General features: G+C 33.5%; 1 protein-coding gene across 2 annotated transcripts in view; it reads left to right on the top strand.

Annotated features, from left to right (window-relative positions):
• The window catches only part of LOC119070065 (pyrokinin-1 receptor-like), a 94,106-nt gene that overhangs the window by 61,801 nt on the left and 13,729 nt on the right, over positions 1-18,576 (top strand). For both annotated transcript variants that reach the window (XM_037174360.1, XM_037174358.1), the window contains exons 6-8: positions 1,157-1,292; positions 6,442-6,640; positions 6,774-6,988. In XM_037174360.1, coding sequence (XP_037030255.1) covers positions 1,157-1,292; positions 6,442-6,640; positions 6,774-6,988 — 550 coding nt within the window. The remainder of the gene's footprint in view (positions 1-1,156; positions 1,293-6,441; positions 6,641-6,773; positions 6,989-18,576) is intronic.

Below are 18,576 nucleotides of genomic sequence, written 5' to 3'. Positions count from 1 at the left end.
GATTATATGTTTTTCGAATTAGTTGCTCGGAAACTAACGCGTATGCGGTAGTACGAATCTTCGAACTGTTTCTACGTAAGCTGTTTGAGATTAGTTTTATTTATACGACAAATTTTGTGCACAATTGCAAGCCGCTTTTTTACTTTGTACCATTCAATTTCAGTTACTGAAGTTCTTTGTTGAGTATAACAACATGAAAATATGTTTATGTCAAATAGAGGACCAAAAAAGAGGAGACTTGCCACTTATATTGTTAAGACCACAATTTATACGAATGTAACCAACAATTGGCTTTGCAGTATTTGTGTGAGCCAAAGTTTATTTATAACTTTTCATGACCGAGAGGATGTATTACTCCTTTCAAAAAACAACATTTTTAAGCTTTGAGGGATTTTTTAATTTTCTGTGATTCTTTTGTGATTCTCAGAAGTTATCGCTAAACACACTTAATTTTCTTCGTGTGTTTCGAAACGACATATCATAACATTGAATCTGTGTAAAGTACAAAATCTATCAATAGTTTTATCATTCATTCAGCTACATAAGTGAAAATTATACCGAGCTCAACGTTTATTATTATTTATAATCTCCATGTAAATAAGATGATCCATAGCTGTATGTTTTCCATGGTGTGGTACAGCTACGCGATATATCGTAAATTACCCGCATTATCACCAAATTTTCAACTAATTTTTAACAGATGTTTTGTAACTTAAAATTCGCAATGAATGCCTGGGACAAGAATTTTTTCTTTCACATTAAATTCCGCAACATATCCCACCTTCACTTTGTATTCACTTATGCGTTCCGATTCGTTGAATTGGCCTCTGTTGTCCTGTTGCCCACACAAACAAAACACTCCTTTCCAGTCGTCAGCCTAATAATTTCAATGACGCCATTGCAAACGGCTTCATTTCCTTTTCCTTGTACATAAAATACCGTTCGCATTCTTGACTTCAATATTTTTGTTGTTGGTTTTGTGATATGTCGAGAAGTTTTTGTTTCAACTTAAAAGTTAGAATCTGCCATGACTATAACCGTTGAAGTACATTATTGATTTCATGACCTGAATATCGTAACGACTTTCCGTAATATCTCCTTCCCCGTATTTACTTATTAAATCAATGTTTTTCTTCTTCTTTTATCCAACTTTCAGACAACACACAATGTCTAAATTATCACGAGCTATCAAATTTATTATGGCTATATGGATTGTGGCTTTTTGTTTGGCAATTCCACAGGCCATACAGTTTGGTGTGGTTACAACAGCGTATGGTGGACAGTCATGTACGGTAAGCTAATCTAATACGTTTTACGTTTCTCTTGATAAATGTGTGTGAGTGTGCTAGTGTGTTACAATCGGTGAACTTGTTTTCGCAAACAAATTTGATTTTCAATTTAAAATATTTACATTGTTCCAATGCGTAACACGGTGAGCATACCGTACAATAGTAAATTATCATTGAATTTAGTTCGTAAATTTATTGAAGGAATTTCCCACACTTAAATGCCAGCCAGAACCGATAGTAAAATTTATATTGATGCTGCCTCTGTTCGGTTAACCAGCATAATGTATAACAATTGTGCCTATTTCGATGCATTTCGTTAATTTATTTAATTATTGACTGACGATTTTAATTTTATATTTTTGTGTACATATATCAGACCTTCAACCTTGTTCTGTTACGAATTACCAATGTACTGGAATCAATTACAGTCCATGCTGCTAGTTTCTGTAAAGTAATTACAAAGCAGAAAACTTTCATCAATAAGCAAAGCAAAGTTTTCGACAGACCACCATAGAAAAATCTTAACTTTTTCTCGTTTGCAGTTGGCCTAATAATAATCAGAACATCAACTCCAACAGGCTTCTAAAAACTTTTCTTTCCTGAATTTTAACAGAACTTTAACTCCGTTACGTTTTATCGTGTCAAAGAGACGGAACTACAAGTTTCAAAAATTTCAATCCACATCTATTAGTTCCACATGCCTTGCATCTGGGTATAACATTACGATACGTTTGTAGATATATGCATGGGAAGGTCGATAGCGCACGTGAAATGAAATTGTCGGCTCTCTCAATTCCACGGGTGTATGAAACGTTTCTTCTTTTTTCATTTTTTTTTCTAAGGGAAAAATCAAACAAATGGAAAACGAATAAGCCTTTTGATCTACACATAAGGTCTTTATGAGACAATGTCTTCCTAAGAAATCAGACATGAGACTCGGATTAATGGGTTTTCATGCATAGAAACCAACTTCGATTGTACGTATTGAATGGCTTTTATCATAGAAGTTTTATGGGACAACTCTTTTGATTCAAACAGTATAATGTTCTAAGAATTCAGAATTTGAAAGGAATAGCAAAGCCACAAAAACGTTCAAATAGTGCACCCGCTTAAAAAAAAAAAAATTAGACTCTCTCTCCCCACACACCCTGAAAGATAGAAAAAAATAAATGTTAGTCAGAAGCGCACTATTTGAAAGACACCTTATAGCAACCAAATGGTACGTTTTCGTAAATGCTGTGTAATTTAAGCAACTTATGTTTTGTAAGCAGTACCTTTTATGTTAAATAAATGTTTCTCTCTTTATGGTGTGTACTTATTTATTTATTTATTCCGTTTATAAACCAAATAACAGGCTAAAACCCAATAACAATTCAGTCTGATCACAAAAAAACAAATAATTAGATAAAAAATATCGAGAACAAGCACAAGTTAGTCTATAAACCAATTAAACAATCGAGATCACCAGGCAAAATATTCCCTCACTGATCTTGCAAACGCCACTGATTTTGTTGTTAATGTCGAGGTCTCTGAAGAACGTATCGTAGTTCCGTTGAATCCTATCTTACGGTAGGTGAATTCGATTGATAGTTGGTGACCATCCTCGGAAGATAAATCACATCTGTCTGCCTCGTGATCCTAACTGGATGCCGGAATGAGAGACGCTGAGAGAGTCAACATGATAATGATCTTGTGAAGCATAATCTAATGTCCATTCATCCCACGTGTTTCCAACGATTGAAGCTTCAGATGTATGAGACGTTCATGATACGGAGACCTTGGGTGTGCAATACCAAACTTGAAATGGAACACTCTTGCGAACTTCTTATGAACTCTGTTGCATCGCCTCATGATAACAAGGACTCCAGACCGACGAAAAGTATTCAAGTGATGAGAATAGTAGCCGTAGACTAGATTGGTTAGTCAAGTATCGACCACAACGAAATATAACGCCACGTGTCTTGTACTACTTAGTATCCGTCGCGATAATGAGACCTGAACAGTTTTTATTGGCAAGTCCAACAGAGAGTATTGGTAAGCCACTTGAAGAAATGTGCTTCCCTAAGTTCTGCACCTTTAACTTAATTAAAATGATTATATCCCCATTGTTTCTACTTCAAAACAGAATTATCAAAACCTTTGGTATTGCTGGTCGTACAAAAATAAATTATTTCAAGTGAAATGTTGTTTTGTGTTTGTTTCACACAAAAAATATTCAAATCAACCTACTCCAAAGGAAAACGCATAATAAATTGGTGGGAATACAAAAACGTTACCGTCAACTGTAATTTGTCATAATTTTCTTTCCTATTCAATTGAAAACGTGGCCTGAATATCCTTCTTCTACTTCCTGTTTAAACACTTCGTAAAATTTCAGCGCCATGTCGCATACAGTAAGCAGATTTTTTTTCCCTTTTTTTCTGTTGCAATCCATCGAAAAAATCTTTACGATGCAAAATTAGCATAAACAATTTGTATATTGCTTGTTATTTCAAACTTGTAAAACGGTTGTCGATGAATATATATCGAGGAAAAAAATTAGATTCGAATGATTTTACGAATTGATTAGAATCGACAAAACTCTCGTTTTGCATGCCTTCGAGACATCTGTGTCGGTTTATCAACACTTAGCTAATGTATGCGCAAATCTATCGGGTATTACAATTTTTAAAATGGATTGAATATACCCGTACGATCAGCATAACATACAATTGGACTAAATGGTTCAGTAGACCTCTAACAAATGTGCTTAAATGAATTTGCGATCACTTTGAATCAATTTTCCTCGGCATTTGATTGAATGCCGGGATCACAGCAACACCGGAACACACATCAATTTTTTTTTAAACACTTACGGAAAATGTATTGTGATCCTCGAGAAGATTTCTTCTACCGGAACAGAGCCATTTCATTTCACTCATCTCCGAACTACCGCTAGTCCTCTAGTCAATCATAAATTTTGAAAGCTTCGGTTGACTTAGAATGAAAATTCAAAGTTGGACATTAAAGGTGAGAGTAAAAAAATTGTCCGAGTCTATCCAGTTCAGTCACTCTTTTTTCTCGCACTGGGTATGAACATTCTAAATGCAAATCAATTCGGTTCAAAGATAGTATAACATAATCATGTAAATAATATTAAATTAAATGAATTTATTCGAACTATCTGTTAGCTGGAATGCTGCAACAATCACTGTGTGTTAAATTTTGTTATTGTTGAAACCTAAGAGTATTGTACATTTATATACTTACTTTATCGCTGGAGGTATAAGCGTAATAAACCAAGTAAATATTATTGTAGAATACTGAAACATTCCCATTGAACATATTGTTTATGTTCGTAATTTAATTGAATGCGATTGGATGGTTCCACAGAGGGTACAGTATACCACACAAAAGTCAGAATGCAATTTTTTTATTAAATCGCACTATGATTTGTAACTCTTGTGGACCCTAACAACCGATTAGATATTATTTAACACTTGCTATTGTTTAATATCAATAGCCGAAATGTCATTGCTATAATTACCATAAAATTGTTATTGAAATTAGTGGGACCATTTAAGGGATTATCATTTTTATTACTAGCCCTTTATTATATTTTATGAATTAAATTCAAATAAGGGCTTATCGTCCAGATTAGAAGGATGTAAGAGGATTAAATTGTCTAAAATAATGGACTGTTCTTCGCATGAAAATATTCAACATTGAATAAGTGTACCAAATGGGGATAATTTTGTTTTACAACATGTTTATGCAATTTTTGGGACGGAATAGAACTGCTGCTTGCCAGTATGTGATATCCGAAGAAGGAAGACAACCACACCAAAATAGGCTTATTCATGTTTATCTCAGTGTGAAGTTATTAAACACATCACTTCATGCACAACTTTAGAGCAACACATTTTTCTCGCACCAGCTCTGACAAAAATTCTTACCTCTACATACGTTACCAGTGACTCGAATAATTCATGTATTCATATCACAATAATGTCAACAATTACCGGTGTTATCTGCTATGTGGTAGATTTATCGAAATGCCAACCGCAAACCTCATTTTCACTGTTCATCAACCATTAAAGGAGTAAATTGCAATGCAAATTTTACGTATTATAGTAATCTGAACCATTTGCATTGAGCGTCTACGTACAAACGCTTTCTAATACAGTCGATATTATAGCGAAAATGTGTGTGAATTTTCTACATTATGCAGAGCAGAGCAGTCCAGAAATTGCCTTAAGTTTGTGAATTTTTATGAAAACTAGAAATTTTTACTTTTTTATATCTTCCGGTCATCAGGGAAGAACTGAAGCCGACTGAAGCCGTAACTTAAGAGTATAAAGAAGTTGTACTCAGATACTAATCACGTAGCAGAGGCTATTTTTAGGGATTGAATTCTTAAAAAGCTGAAGTTTCTAAAAGCTCTTTTAGTTCGTTTGGTTTTAGAATTGGAGATTTATTTTGACGCTCGAGAAAGTTTTTTCTCGTAGAATTCGCTTTATGGAGTCACAGTGATCTATATGTGATCGGAATATTTGGCAATTAAATTGATTTTTTCTGAGCTTTTCCGACTTTCAACTTTAAGTTCTTAAAAACTTCCTTAAATTCCTAAATTTCAAAATTCAAGAAATTTGAAATTTTCAGGAATTGAAAATAATTAAATTCCTAAAAATAGGCCTAGTGTCAAATCCACTAACTATTGTGCTTATTGTACATTATTGTTAAAGAGTTTGGACCTCTTCCGGAGCGATTTACTTGACGTTTCGTTTACATCATCCAGGACAAAAATATAACAAATTGTACTTTACACAGAGAAAAGACCGTATTTAGATTAATAAAATAGATTGTGTCTGTGTACAATGTATATTTTAGTCCTTCCTAAACAATAGAAACAGAACAACGGACCGTTCATTGGTGTTTTAAGAAACTCCACTTTTGAATTATGTTTTTGACGTTCGGATGAGATGTTTTGAACGACAAGTACTATCAATCAATGCCATCGAACAAATAAAATTTATTGTTTAGTTTTCTATAACGAAGCCCATAATAATCCCAGAAAATGTGCATTGTACGAACGTTGTATGTTTCCCAATACACACAATCATATTTGAAAAGTATCACTTTTTTGTTGCTGTAAAAAAAATCTTTTTTTCAGGTCAAAAATGTACTTGTCGAGCACGCCTTCGAAGTATCAAGCTTTCTATTTTTCGTCGGTCCGATGACACTTATTTGTGTGCTGTACGTTTTGATTGGCATTAAATTAAGAAAAAGCAAACTTCTACAGGGGGTAAAGCGACGAAGCTGTGAGTTTGGCCGAGGTATAACTGGACAGACACGTGTCATTCGCATGTTAAGTACGTTAACCAAAACTTAACTTACAATATACAATTTCCATTCCGATGTTCACATATAATGTGAACGAAGTTTTCCAAGAATATTGGACAAACAGGATACACACACAAAATTTATGGGGTTTTATTTTAACAGTTGCCGTTGCTGTGGCATTTTTCCTGTGTTGGGCACCATTCCATGCACAACGTATTATGGCTGTCTACGGGAAAGCTACCCAAACCACCAACGATCGATTCCATAACATCTATACGATTCTTACGTATGTGTCCGGTGTCCTTTATTTCTTGTCCACATGCATAAATCCGTTGCTATACAGCATTATGAGTCATAAATTTCGCGACGCTTTTAAGGTAAGTGAACTTTTGTTGCATGAACCCGAAAAAAATAAATGTCGAGAAAAAAAAAACATTTTTTAATGAAAGATTGCGTTCCATACACACAAAAGAGATGTGACTATATATGACCAACGCATAAAAAATTGGGTTTTTCTTTCAAAATGTTTTTTTTTGATAAACATATAAAATAAACGAGTGTGTAATAAATCTGCTCTCGTTGACTTATTTGACAATAAAAGAATCCACTCGAAATGACTTAATTTGAGAGAATGTAAATTCTAGATTGGTATATACAACAAACTTATCACTTTTTCGTTTTACTTTTATTTTCGAATTGGTTTTTATAGCAAAATTTTGTAACCATTCGGCTTATCATTAATGTTGTGGCTCTATTTTCTCTCCGGAATACCCTTATATTTACCTGCTTTCACATTTTCTTTTAGACTGACATATTTTAGTGTGGATCGGTTCAGATATTTGCATTTAAAATTCAAATGGAGAGACATTGACGCTTGTGATTTGTCGAGATTTTTTACCTGATATTTTATGTTTCAAATCTTAATCCTTGTGAGATGTAGAATAATTTTTCCTATGATGTGTCTGTGCCAAAGTTTCGTAGTTTTTGAGATATTGTTGAATGAGTGTATGAAAAATCAATAATTTTATACTTTTCAGATATAAACTTTCGTACAGAAACATCATAAGAAAAATTATTCTACGTCTGACAAGGATTAAGTTTTTCTTTCAATGTGTCAAGTCAAGATTTAGAAATGTTTTTGAGAAGTCGTAATTTTATGAACTAAAAGCTAGGAATACACCTCTCGAGCGAAGCAAAAAAGGCCAGTACTGCGTTCGTGAGGTATATAATGGTTAAGGTAGTCTGGTAATTTTTTATATTTTCACAAAATTTCATGAATTACAAAAATCTCAATATCTTCTCCACTGTCATATACCTTTCTGACAGAATTTATCGAAGTCATTTAATGTTTTGCATTAATCTGCAGTTCAAAAACGACATTTCTCACCACTGTATCATTTTGCACACGAGCAGCTCCAGCGAATCGTAATTGAAATTGATATTTCTCCTCTCCGGAAACTTTTTGGATTTTACCCCAAATTTTTTCAAATTTTTCTAATATTTCCAAATTTTCTAAATTTTTCGAATTCTTTTATTTTTCCTAAACTTTTATGACTATTCTATTTTTATAAATTTACTAAATTTTTCTAAATGTAACTTAGCTACGTATCGTTGAAAACCCACGAGAGAAATGACAACGGATAGACAGACTCCTATAAGTTTAATAAAATTTCTCCTAATCTACAATAACTAGAATTTTCGACCTATTAAATAATCAGGAGATATGCCAAAAGTTCCATTAGAATTTTAAAGAAAATAGAAACTCTAAACCGATCTATCCTAATTACTTTACACACAAACGATGATGGAGGCGATGATGATGACAGAGCTGTTCTTTTTTAACAATTATTTTATAGGTTCTGACGGATGCAAGCATTGAGAGAGATGAAAGAAGTGATACGAGCTGTAATGTCTGGTACTTGTACTCGCGAAGATGTTCGCAACGAAGTAGAAAAATGAGTGGAAAATCATGACCGAAAGCGAATCAATATGATGTTGCCTATGTGTAATTTTCATGTACATAAATTACTATATTTTCCATTAATTTGTTTCGTTCAATTTTTTTTTTTAAATGTCGTTCACAATTTTTATTGAGAGAAAATAGAGCTTCGTATCACGTAGCACGTAAACAGATTGCAGAGTTTCATGGATTGTATTTGATAGGCTGCTTGTTTAAACTGATTTATTAATAATTTTATTTACATGCTACATGCGTCGAGAACCGTATTTTTCATGTTTCAAGCACTACTTTCGACGCTCTCAGCATGTAAAATACATAACATAACTCGGGATAAAAATGAAAAGTCTCGTTTTCGTGTGTTTAATGACCTCGGCTTCGCCTTGAATCAACAAAATTCACAGGAAAACTCAACTTTTCATCGTTTTATCCCTAGTCATGTAATATATATTACACATTTGTCACGAAGAAGTCGAGTCTTGCCGAGACTGACAGTGACAAGTGTGTACTCTATTTTATCACATAAGCGAAAACGAGACAACAACATAGAACTGAAGTGTAATTTTTGAATTAAACTTCTAGTGAAGTAATTTTGACATCCGAATACCGCGTGTATGTTATAAAATACTATTTACATGCTACATGCGTCGATAACCGTATTTTTCTTGTTTCACTCACTTCGATGGACGACCTCAGCATGTTAAATCCATTGTATAACTCAGGATGAAAATTAAAAGTAACATTTTCGTGTTTATTGACCCCGGCTTCGCCTCATATCAACAGAGTTCACACAAAAACTGCAATTTTTATCTAATCATCACTGGTTATGTGAATTGTTACTTTTGTTTAGCTGCCCCAAAACTCAGAGATTCAGGTTACAGTTTTGATTTGTCCTTGAAAACTAGCATCAATGTCTTAGTTTTCTTTTACATTCGATTATTTGTTTCCTAGACTCAGAATACAACATGTTTATTCACTATCGTTTATTCATTACATTCATAATGAAGGCTGTTGCTATACACAACATGGCGATCTATGTCAAATGCCAATTAATTTACTAAGAGTCGATTTAAAATCTTTGTTTGACTAGATATTAATCATCGAAAAAGGAAACTAGTCGTAAATATGATTCCTGGTTATGTGAATCGTTTTAGATAACATTCATGACTTATGTAAATTTTCCTAAATTAGGTATATCGTTTAAAAAGCCGAACAAGCTTTATCCGAAACAGCTACTGTTTCCAGATCAAAGACCACGGACTGATGAGGTAGTTCGTTTTCCCAAATGAAGCTGCATTTTTCTGCGGCGGAGTATAAAGGTGCATTCGAAACGATGAATTGACTTTTATTCAAATTTGTTTATTTCAATATGAATAGAAGAAAAATGTTAATTCAAAAAATAATTTCAGATAGAGGGAAAAAGAGAACAAAAGCAATACAATAAAGAAAATAGAGAAACATTCAACAGAAATTCAATTTTTGTTTCGTTAAAGTCATCGATATAATATAGGGTAGATTGGTACACACGAAGAACGAAAATTCGGAAATATATCACACACACAACGACACAATTTTTTAATCACAACACAAAAAAAGCGAAGGGACATTAAAAGAGACATTCAAAAATGAAGGGAACATAAAGATTTTGAAATATTTGTGAGGCTTTCTTCCGCGCGCTTGCTCAGAACGTAAGTTACGTTACACATACATTCTTACATTCTTTCCGCACAAACGTTTTTCGTGTGCACCAATCTACCCTATATTACATCGATGGTTAAAGTACACACACAGCTATTTTAGAATTCCATTATGTTTCTTATCATTGCATGATTGTTTGCATTGTGTTAACTCTAACAAATTTAGATTGCAATAATTTATCAACAAAACATAGTTTACAGAAAAAAAAATAATGCAAATGGAGCACTCTCTCCTCGAGCTTAATGATTCAGTTTTTTTTTCATAGCGAATTTTTTGTAGCGAATTGATTCAGTACTTCCTGCAGCAATATACATATACATCATACATCATATATTTGTATCTTTATATCCTTGCAATAAACGGTAATGTTCCAGAATCCACTTTTCGTTAATATCCTTTTAAAAACGATTTTCTGTTTTATTTAGTTGTCGTTTCATTTTTCTTTTTCAATACCAGCGATTTTTCTATTTGCTCATCGAAAATTCCGTTTTTCTGATTTCTTGAAAGAACATAAAAATAACTCCAGCTAATTGAAACACTTGCATGGATTTTTTTTTTTAAATCAATCGTTACGAGTATAACATAAATAAAATGCATGTATATCTTAGATGCACAAGGATGGCGAACCGATTTTTTTGAACTTTCTTTCGATTTTATTAACTCGTCAGAGTCTATTTCAATTTAAGATTAACTGAATTCTTTCGTTGAATTTCTCTAAGCTCCCTTTGAAGCTCCGACTAAAATTGTAACAAAAGTTTTTTTATGTTAGATTCTTGGGGCCCTGAAGAAAGTACGTCCGCTCATTGAGGGAAGAGGGTTCAGACAAAAGCTCTCATACATTTTCTATCCTTTTTCATAAAGTTTTACGCTGTAAGATAGAAGCTGTGGAATTTGTAATTTTTCAGATATGCTTTGAACGGCCTAATGACTCTTTATAAACAAGGATATGTTTTTGTAAACCAGTTTAAGAGGTTTTATTGATTATTCATCTCCTAAAGTAAATAGTCTTAATTTCAATGGCATTTATGGCATATCTTTTTTTTCAAATCTAAAAATTGAAAACGTTTTTTTAAAGTATTAGTATGACAAAAACTTTTTTGACGACGACGTTTTCCTTTTTTTTTCAAATACAATCAGGGCCTAAAATAAGGATTTTTAACCGGGGGGAAATGTCTATAAGGGCCCCTTTCTCCGTAGCGAAAAAATGTTCGGCTCAAAAGTGGAGTTTGAGTTTTTAACTGAAATTGAATAGACTACAGTTCATTTTCACTTAAAATTTCTTAAGAGTGATATCGCCAAAACTTGAACCAATTTGAAAACAATAGTTCGGCGATCCAGGCAAGCTATAGCTCGTTTGAATCGTCTTTCAATTCTAAGAAATAGGGATCTTCTAGTTTTTCTGTTAGTTTCCCATTTTCTGGGTGAACACGTGAAAAGTGATAGCATGTCCAGGGGTGGTGAAAACAGTTTTTTTGTGATAGCTCAAGATAGACATGTTTCTAAAAGTTGAAAATTTGTAGGAATATAGACCTTTGACAGACCTTCATAAAGAGTATAATCATCGGTATGGGCCGCCACCCGTTCTGGACTTATGCTTCAAAATATGGTCAATGTTTGGACAGTCCTACTGGCTTGCAACAGAATTTATCCGCGGAACTGACTATAGGGTTTTGTAGCTGGACTTACCCTCTTTCGTTCCACATAAAATAAACCTCAGATAAAATCTGTTGCAAGCCATAAAGTTAGTCGAAGTAAACTGTCGCTCCAGGAGACCCATATTTTTCAGTGTTTTCAACTTGTTTTTGGTCTTCAAACAGGCTGGAGCGATGGAAATGAAATAAACTAAATCAAAATTACATGTTCAGTTCGAAATTGTCCTAAACCGAGCGATCATTGGTCTTGAAAATGTTTTTTGACTTCACAAAATGAACAGAAACTCAATTGCTTGCTACGAATATAGGTTTATAGTAAAGCAGAGATGCTTGTAGGTCGGCCACATTTGAACATATTTCGTCTGTTTGAGCTTTATTGGATAGGTATTGACCGTACCAATCAGGGTAAAAAAATGTATGAAATTATGTTCACCGGAGCGTGAGCTGGGTCTCTTGGAGTGAGCTCTTATCTGGCAATTCGGCCGTACAGTGAATGTGGAGTATTTCGTCAATATCTCGAGTAAATTTTGACCGAATTTCATGATTTCTTTTTGTTTGAAAGGTATTAACGAATGTAAAGCGTCAGTTATATTTCCGGTTTTCTAACAAAATTACTGCCGGCGGCCATATTGGATTTTAGTAAAAGTGATATATCTTTGGAAAAATGGTACATATTGAGTTTCTGTTAACAGATAAGTAATTGGTTATGTGTGTGGGGTGTTTCAGGCATTCCATATATGGACTTCTATATTCAACTATATACAGCTATATATTGAGCTATATACAGGCATATAGAGCTATATAATAGCATATTCATCTGTGGAATATTTATTTATAGTGAAATATGGGTAAATATAGCGGTATATAGCTGCTTAAATAGGAATTTATGAAAGTTGACTTCGTACGGGGCTGTCTATATTGCCTCCGGCAATTTATTTGTATATGATAACAAGGCAAAGAGTGGATAATGTAAGTGATTCTCTATTAGATTCGCCTATTTGAGAATCTTCAATTGGTTTTACTTTCAGTCGAGCTTTGAGCAAAAATACGAAAACTTGGTTCAGCTCTTTATTAAGCAATAATTTTTGATTTTGACCTTCTTCATCAACTGAGAAATCGAGTACACTGCCATTAGTGAACTTAGTTAGAATTTAGTTAGATTAAAGTTTTGTTTCCGATGACCTTTTTTATCTCGGGCCTCGAGTGAGTAGGATTTGTGGGATTTATAAAAACGGGGGGATTTTTCCCACGAGCTTATTTGTTACTTTAGGCCCTGAATACAATCTTTGGTCTTACTGCAATGAAATTATAATTTTTTCATGCCATAAATCGTGCACTGGATTTCTTTTCTTCTTTCAAAAATGTTGTTCTGATCATCTTATATGGTGAAAAGAAGTTAACATTTTTCCAATTTCTTCGTCGTCGCATTTTTTTCCACAAAACTACGGTGTTCCGAAGTTCTGATACAAAAATATATTAATTAACCACAGCATCTATATTTACACAACAACAACACCATTTCATCAGAACAAACATTTCATTCTTCGCATGTTCTATTGTTCTAAAATAACATTAATTTCAAGGTCCGATACTAATAGAATCGAAGAAAATGTATCTCAAAAAAGTGCGTAATTTTCTAATGAACACATAACTTCTATATTATGTTGTATGTGCTATGTAAAGTGGCACTATTGTGTATTGTACTGTCAACAGAAAGAAATGATATTATCAAAGTTATACTATAGATGGAAGCAGTTAAACATTGGATTTGGAGGCCAGAAATGCAGATGAATGATTTTTTTGTGTGAAGGACGCCCGTTCATTGGAAAATGAATATTAATCGTGGAACTTATTGTGAACATGATTTTCAATACAAAATTGAGTTCATCGGCATTCCTGTCACCTCATAATTCCACATTAGGCTTCCACGTGATTTTCCAATCTAATAACTAACTGATTCAGAGCCAACTTTGCACTCGATGTCATCAATAGATAGATCTCTTTAGTTGGCGAAACTAATGACAGTACCTAGTTCACTTTGACTATTTTGTGTGCTTCGCTCGTTTGATAACGTCACATCTAGTAACGAAAACAACCTCTTTTTTGCAACTTGTTGCATAAATTACTATTAATTACTAATAATATTTCAAGCACTCAGACCCACAGAACAAACCATTCTTTTTTTTATTTTCTAACTCACTCAATAACTCACTTGTTGCTTAGCGTGCTTTTCGTCGTTATATCAATGGGAAATCAAAAGAAACATTTTTTGAATTTTTGAGTAATGTAGATTCCATTCAATCGTAAAAAATTCCTAATGTGAACTTATTTTACGTTCCACAAATGTTTCAGGTGGTATGAAGTATTGTTTTCATAAACCGACTGCATTTTGGCATTGTTCAGCCACAATAACTGCGTCTAAATTGAAGAAATCATTGCTCTTAATCTCAACATATATTTCGAAACACCCGACCTCTTTCGCTTCACAAAGTTTTCTTTAAATTTGTTTACAAAATATAATATGTATTCAGGTCAACGCAACTGTATTATTGTATTGTCAACAGAATCAGAAATTTTATTTAGGATCTATTCTGTTATGCACCTTTACTATTAACTTTTTTTGGGATGCTCGCATGTTAATACAAATGAAGCAAATAACTCACGACTGCATGTCTATATCGGTCTGGGTCCACTATTTTTATTCCATTATTTTTACATTAAAAGTTCGTCCCATAAAGTTACGGTTCATTTTATCCCGAACGAATAAAACTGGTTGAAGTTTACGGAAGAAAATTATTTCTTAGGTTCAAAAGGCAAAATAATCATCTTCGCTGGAATAATGATTTCTTTTGCTCGTTTCTTTTTTTAATTACTTGCGAAGATGTATGATAAGAATTTATGTAGGCAGAGAGTCGTAGATTTTTTTATTTCGTATTTATTCAGTGAGAATAACCATTTACGTTTCAGGCAATAGACACCCGAGTAAAAATGAAATACTCAATTTGTCGAAATAACATGACTCATGTCTCATACCGAAAATTCCATTGTCTCTTCAGGCGTAAGGCTTTTCATTCCGACAAAAATCATTTTCATTTTCGCTGGGGCAATGGTTTGCGTTTATAATAATCGTAATCATAATGTCAATTTAATTATAGAGAGGAAGGTAAATTTACATCGTAGAAGTTTGTTTTTTCTTCGGAGTTTCCGCTAGATATACTCAAAATTATGTATTCATTTTAAAATTTCAAGGATATTGAAAATGGAGGCGAACTGGAATTGAATTATGTTTTGTAATAAAAAATAACGAGACGGAAAAGTACAGCTTCTTGGTTGATTAGCTTGAAATTAGTGCTAGGAACAGAGTTATAGAAAAAAAAGGCAAGTTCTTTAACAGAGTATGTGTGAACTGGTGCGAGAATGCTGTTCATTTTGTTTTATTAATTTTGATGAGCTTAACAAATTTGATGGGATCGTTCCAAGGTCCCCTAGTTAAAAACATTTCTTGGAAAATTTTGGTTTTTCTGTTTGTTTATTCTCAAATTTTCCTCAGCGCTTCGATTATATTTTTAATTATAAATAGACCAAGAGCCTGATAGCATATCAGTTCATCGCGTTTTTAAAATCATGCCATATTTTCTACGATGTTTGTTTGGGAAAGGAATTCTTAGTGTCCCACAACGTAGAAAATCCAATCTATTGTCTAAATTAAGAATTTAAAAATAAAAATTGTTTTGAAGGTCTGCCGCCCTATAATTGGTATGATAGGTATGACAGGCATTTCACCATTTTTTTTTTAAATTTCATTCTCCACTTGGCACCAATACTTTCATTTTGATACCAATTTGCATTCCCTTCCACTGTTCACTTTGAAAACTTTCACAGACTAAATTATCTGTCCATCTCTATTCAGAACTAATGTATTTTCTGTTCCATCATTTCCTAATCGAAAAGCTTGATGACGGGACCAACAACCCTATATCTTGTCAATCAAGGTTTACGGACCGAATTTGTATAAAATACGAGGTGAATAGTTACGCATTGAATGTCAAAAACTGCTAGTGCTTAACAAAACAAACAGAAATCAAAAGAACAATCAAGTTCATTCAACCGAAAAGATACAACAGAAAAACCACTTTCGATCAAAATCGAAAATGCAAATTCCTCTCTACTCGCAAAGCCCGCATCATTTATAGGCGATGAATGGAAACAATGAATGTTTTGCTGGTAAATTGATTAATGCCAAAGTATTTATTAATGTAATGTGATATGTCTCGTGTTGGTATTAACATTTTGTTTTTGTTGAGGGGGCTTTAAAGTGATTTATAAAAAAAACGCAAAGAAGACAACGGACCGAACACTTTCAACCGAAAAAGAAAACCTAAACAAAAGGAATTTGTTCTCGTCTAAAACTCTTGAATTTAATACGGACGCTTCAACGATAAAAAAAGTATACAAAAATAGATTGTGAGTAAGATTTCTGGCGGCACACAATCGAGCGCTGACGGTTTCTCTTTAGCATACAAAGTAGCCCATAATGAAGTGAAACGACCAATGATATGTACAATCACGCCTTATTATCCTGCAGAACTTTCACATATTTCTATTAGGACAGACATATCCATTCCATGATTACCCCCGCATATTTCCGGAATCATTTCGACCACAACTGAAGTGGGATGAGGGGAAAAAAGTGAACAGAGAAAATAAACAAGAAATTGATGATACACCAATGCAACCCCTTTTAAAAATCTACAATGTTGTGTGCTTAATGGTATGAGACCGGCATACCAAATCTAACCGAATATCGATGAGTATGTTTGTGGGATGTGCTACTGATTTCCAAAAAAAAAGAAACGGATCCATTTTAATATGAAGGATATTTCGTAAACACAGAATTATACCGAAAACTTTTATCCCACACATTTCTGTACATCGTCCCCGTATTATACATATATTCATCACCCGTTATTACGTTTCTATTTGGGTTAGATACATCTATCGCTCCCATGCATAATATTGTTGATATACCAAAAACTTCGCAACAAACTGCTGTGAATAGTGAGAGAGAGTGTGTTTTTTTAAGAGGCATTATATTCAAGGAACGTAAAACATTCGAAATGAATTTGGTATTTTGTCATATTTTCCAAAATCACGCATCCAATGCTATATCAATAAGTCTATTATTTTGCCCTAATTCAATGGAAGGATGGCTGCAAAACAAAACAACACAAAAAAACGTCATGTTTCGCATAGGCTATCTTTTACACATATATTTAGATCGGTACGTAGTATATGGGACTTATAGATACACTATTCCGTTTCTAACCTTTTTTGGTTACTTGTCCACCGAAGTAGTGTATCCGTTTAAAATTCCCCTTGGAGTGTCACTCCTTAAGCCTGTTGAAAACAATGTTGAAAGTCCTGTCCAAAGTTAGGTTTATAATAACTGCCTATGTACAGTTATATAAAGTATATACTAGGGGTGGTCGATTTTGTGGAATCGGAAATGGACCCCTCCAGAAAAAATTCTAGTGGCCCATAGGTAGCCACATACAAACTTTTTTCTTCATCATCTCCAGGTGGCGAAAAATCAAAATTTGATTCGATTTTTTCCCATTCTAAAAACCACCACGACCAGGTTGTACATTTTTTTCAACCTTAAAACAGCATTTTATCTTTCTATGAGGTCGACTCTAACACATAAAAAAAACAAAAATTGAAAAAGTTTGCTGGCCGAGTTTTTGTGAGTCATCAAGTTTCGCCGAAGTCCGATTTTCCACAATTTTCAATATGAAAAAAACTTTTTTTTTTGTCGAATTATCTATAAACTTGTCTTGCGATAGCTCATTGGAAAGGTATTTCCATAGCGGACGCAGAAATAGAAACATTACCAGAAAAAAAAATTATTTTGAGTTATACCTGTTACAAAGCCTAAAACAGGCTAGATTTATCTTCATCGATGGGCATATAACAGATCCATATACTCTATATAGCTGTATAGAGGTTTTTTAAATGGGATATCTGAAACACACCCAACAAATATCCAATCGATTCCCTCTTGACAGCATCTAAGACCTCAAACCTTCAATCCCTTTAAAATAAAAATAAAAATCCATTAAATTACACTCTAGATTGAGGCTTACGCTCCGTAAGCCCTGATGAAATAAATGGTGTGGTCAGTATCTATCTAAGCTAAAATAGTACTTTTTTAGTCTATAATTTTCGCACGGGTCCCTTTTTATGTTTTTTGTTTAGCTATGGCTAATAAATGGTAAAATCTTTTGCGTATATTATGGCGATGATGATTCGATTGTGAAACCTGGGTCAAAATCAGTTTTATTTTTCCTCGTGTTTTTCACATACACCATTGGCTTATTCACATATTGCACGCATTGTCATTTGATCAGAATATCAACTGTTTTTGCTTATGGCAATTTGCAACGATGCGATGAACAACAGAAGAAATAAACCCAAAGGTACAAATTAGACATTGATAGTGGTGGCATTTGTACAAAAGTATTATAGCCGAAAGGCACAAATTATCATTCTTGTTTATGCATAAAACCTTATAGCTCTGTGATACTTGTCAACATTGTGACAATGTCATTGTTAGTCTCTTTGTCATAGCTTTTGGTTGAAATATTTCGTATGCAACATA

The sequence above is a fragment of the Bradysia coprophila genome, assembly GCF_014529535.1.
Source record: "Bradysia coprophila strain Holo2 chromosome X unlocalized genomic scaffold, BU_Bcop_v1 contig_45, whole genome shotgun sequence".
NCBI classification, from domain to species: domain Eukaryota; kingdom Metazoa; phylum Arthropoda; class Insecta; order Diptera; family Sciaridae; genus Bradysia; species Bradysia coprophila.
The sequence above is the reverse complement of the archived record's forward strand: the minus strand, read 5'-3'. Positions and strand labels throughout refer to the sequence as shown.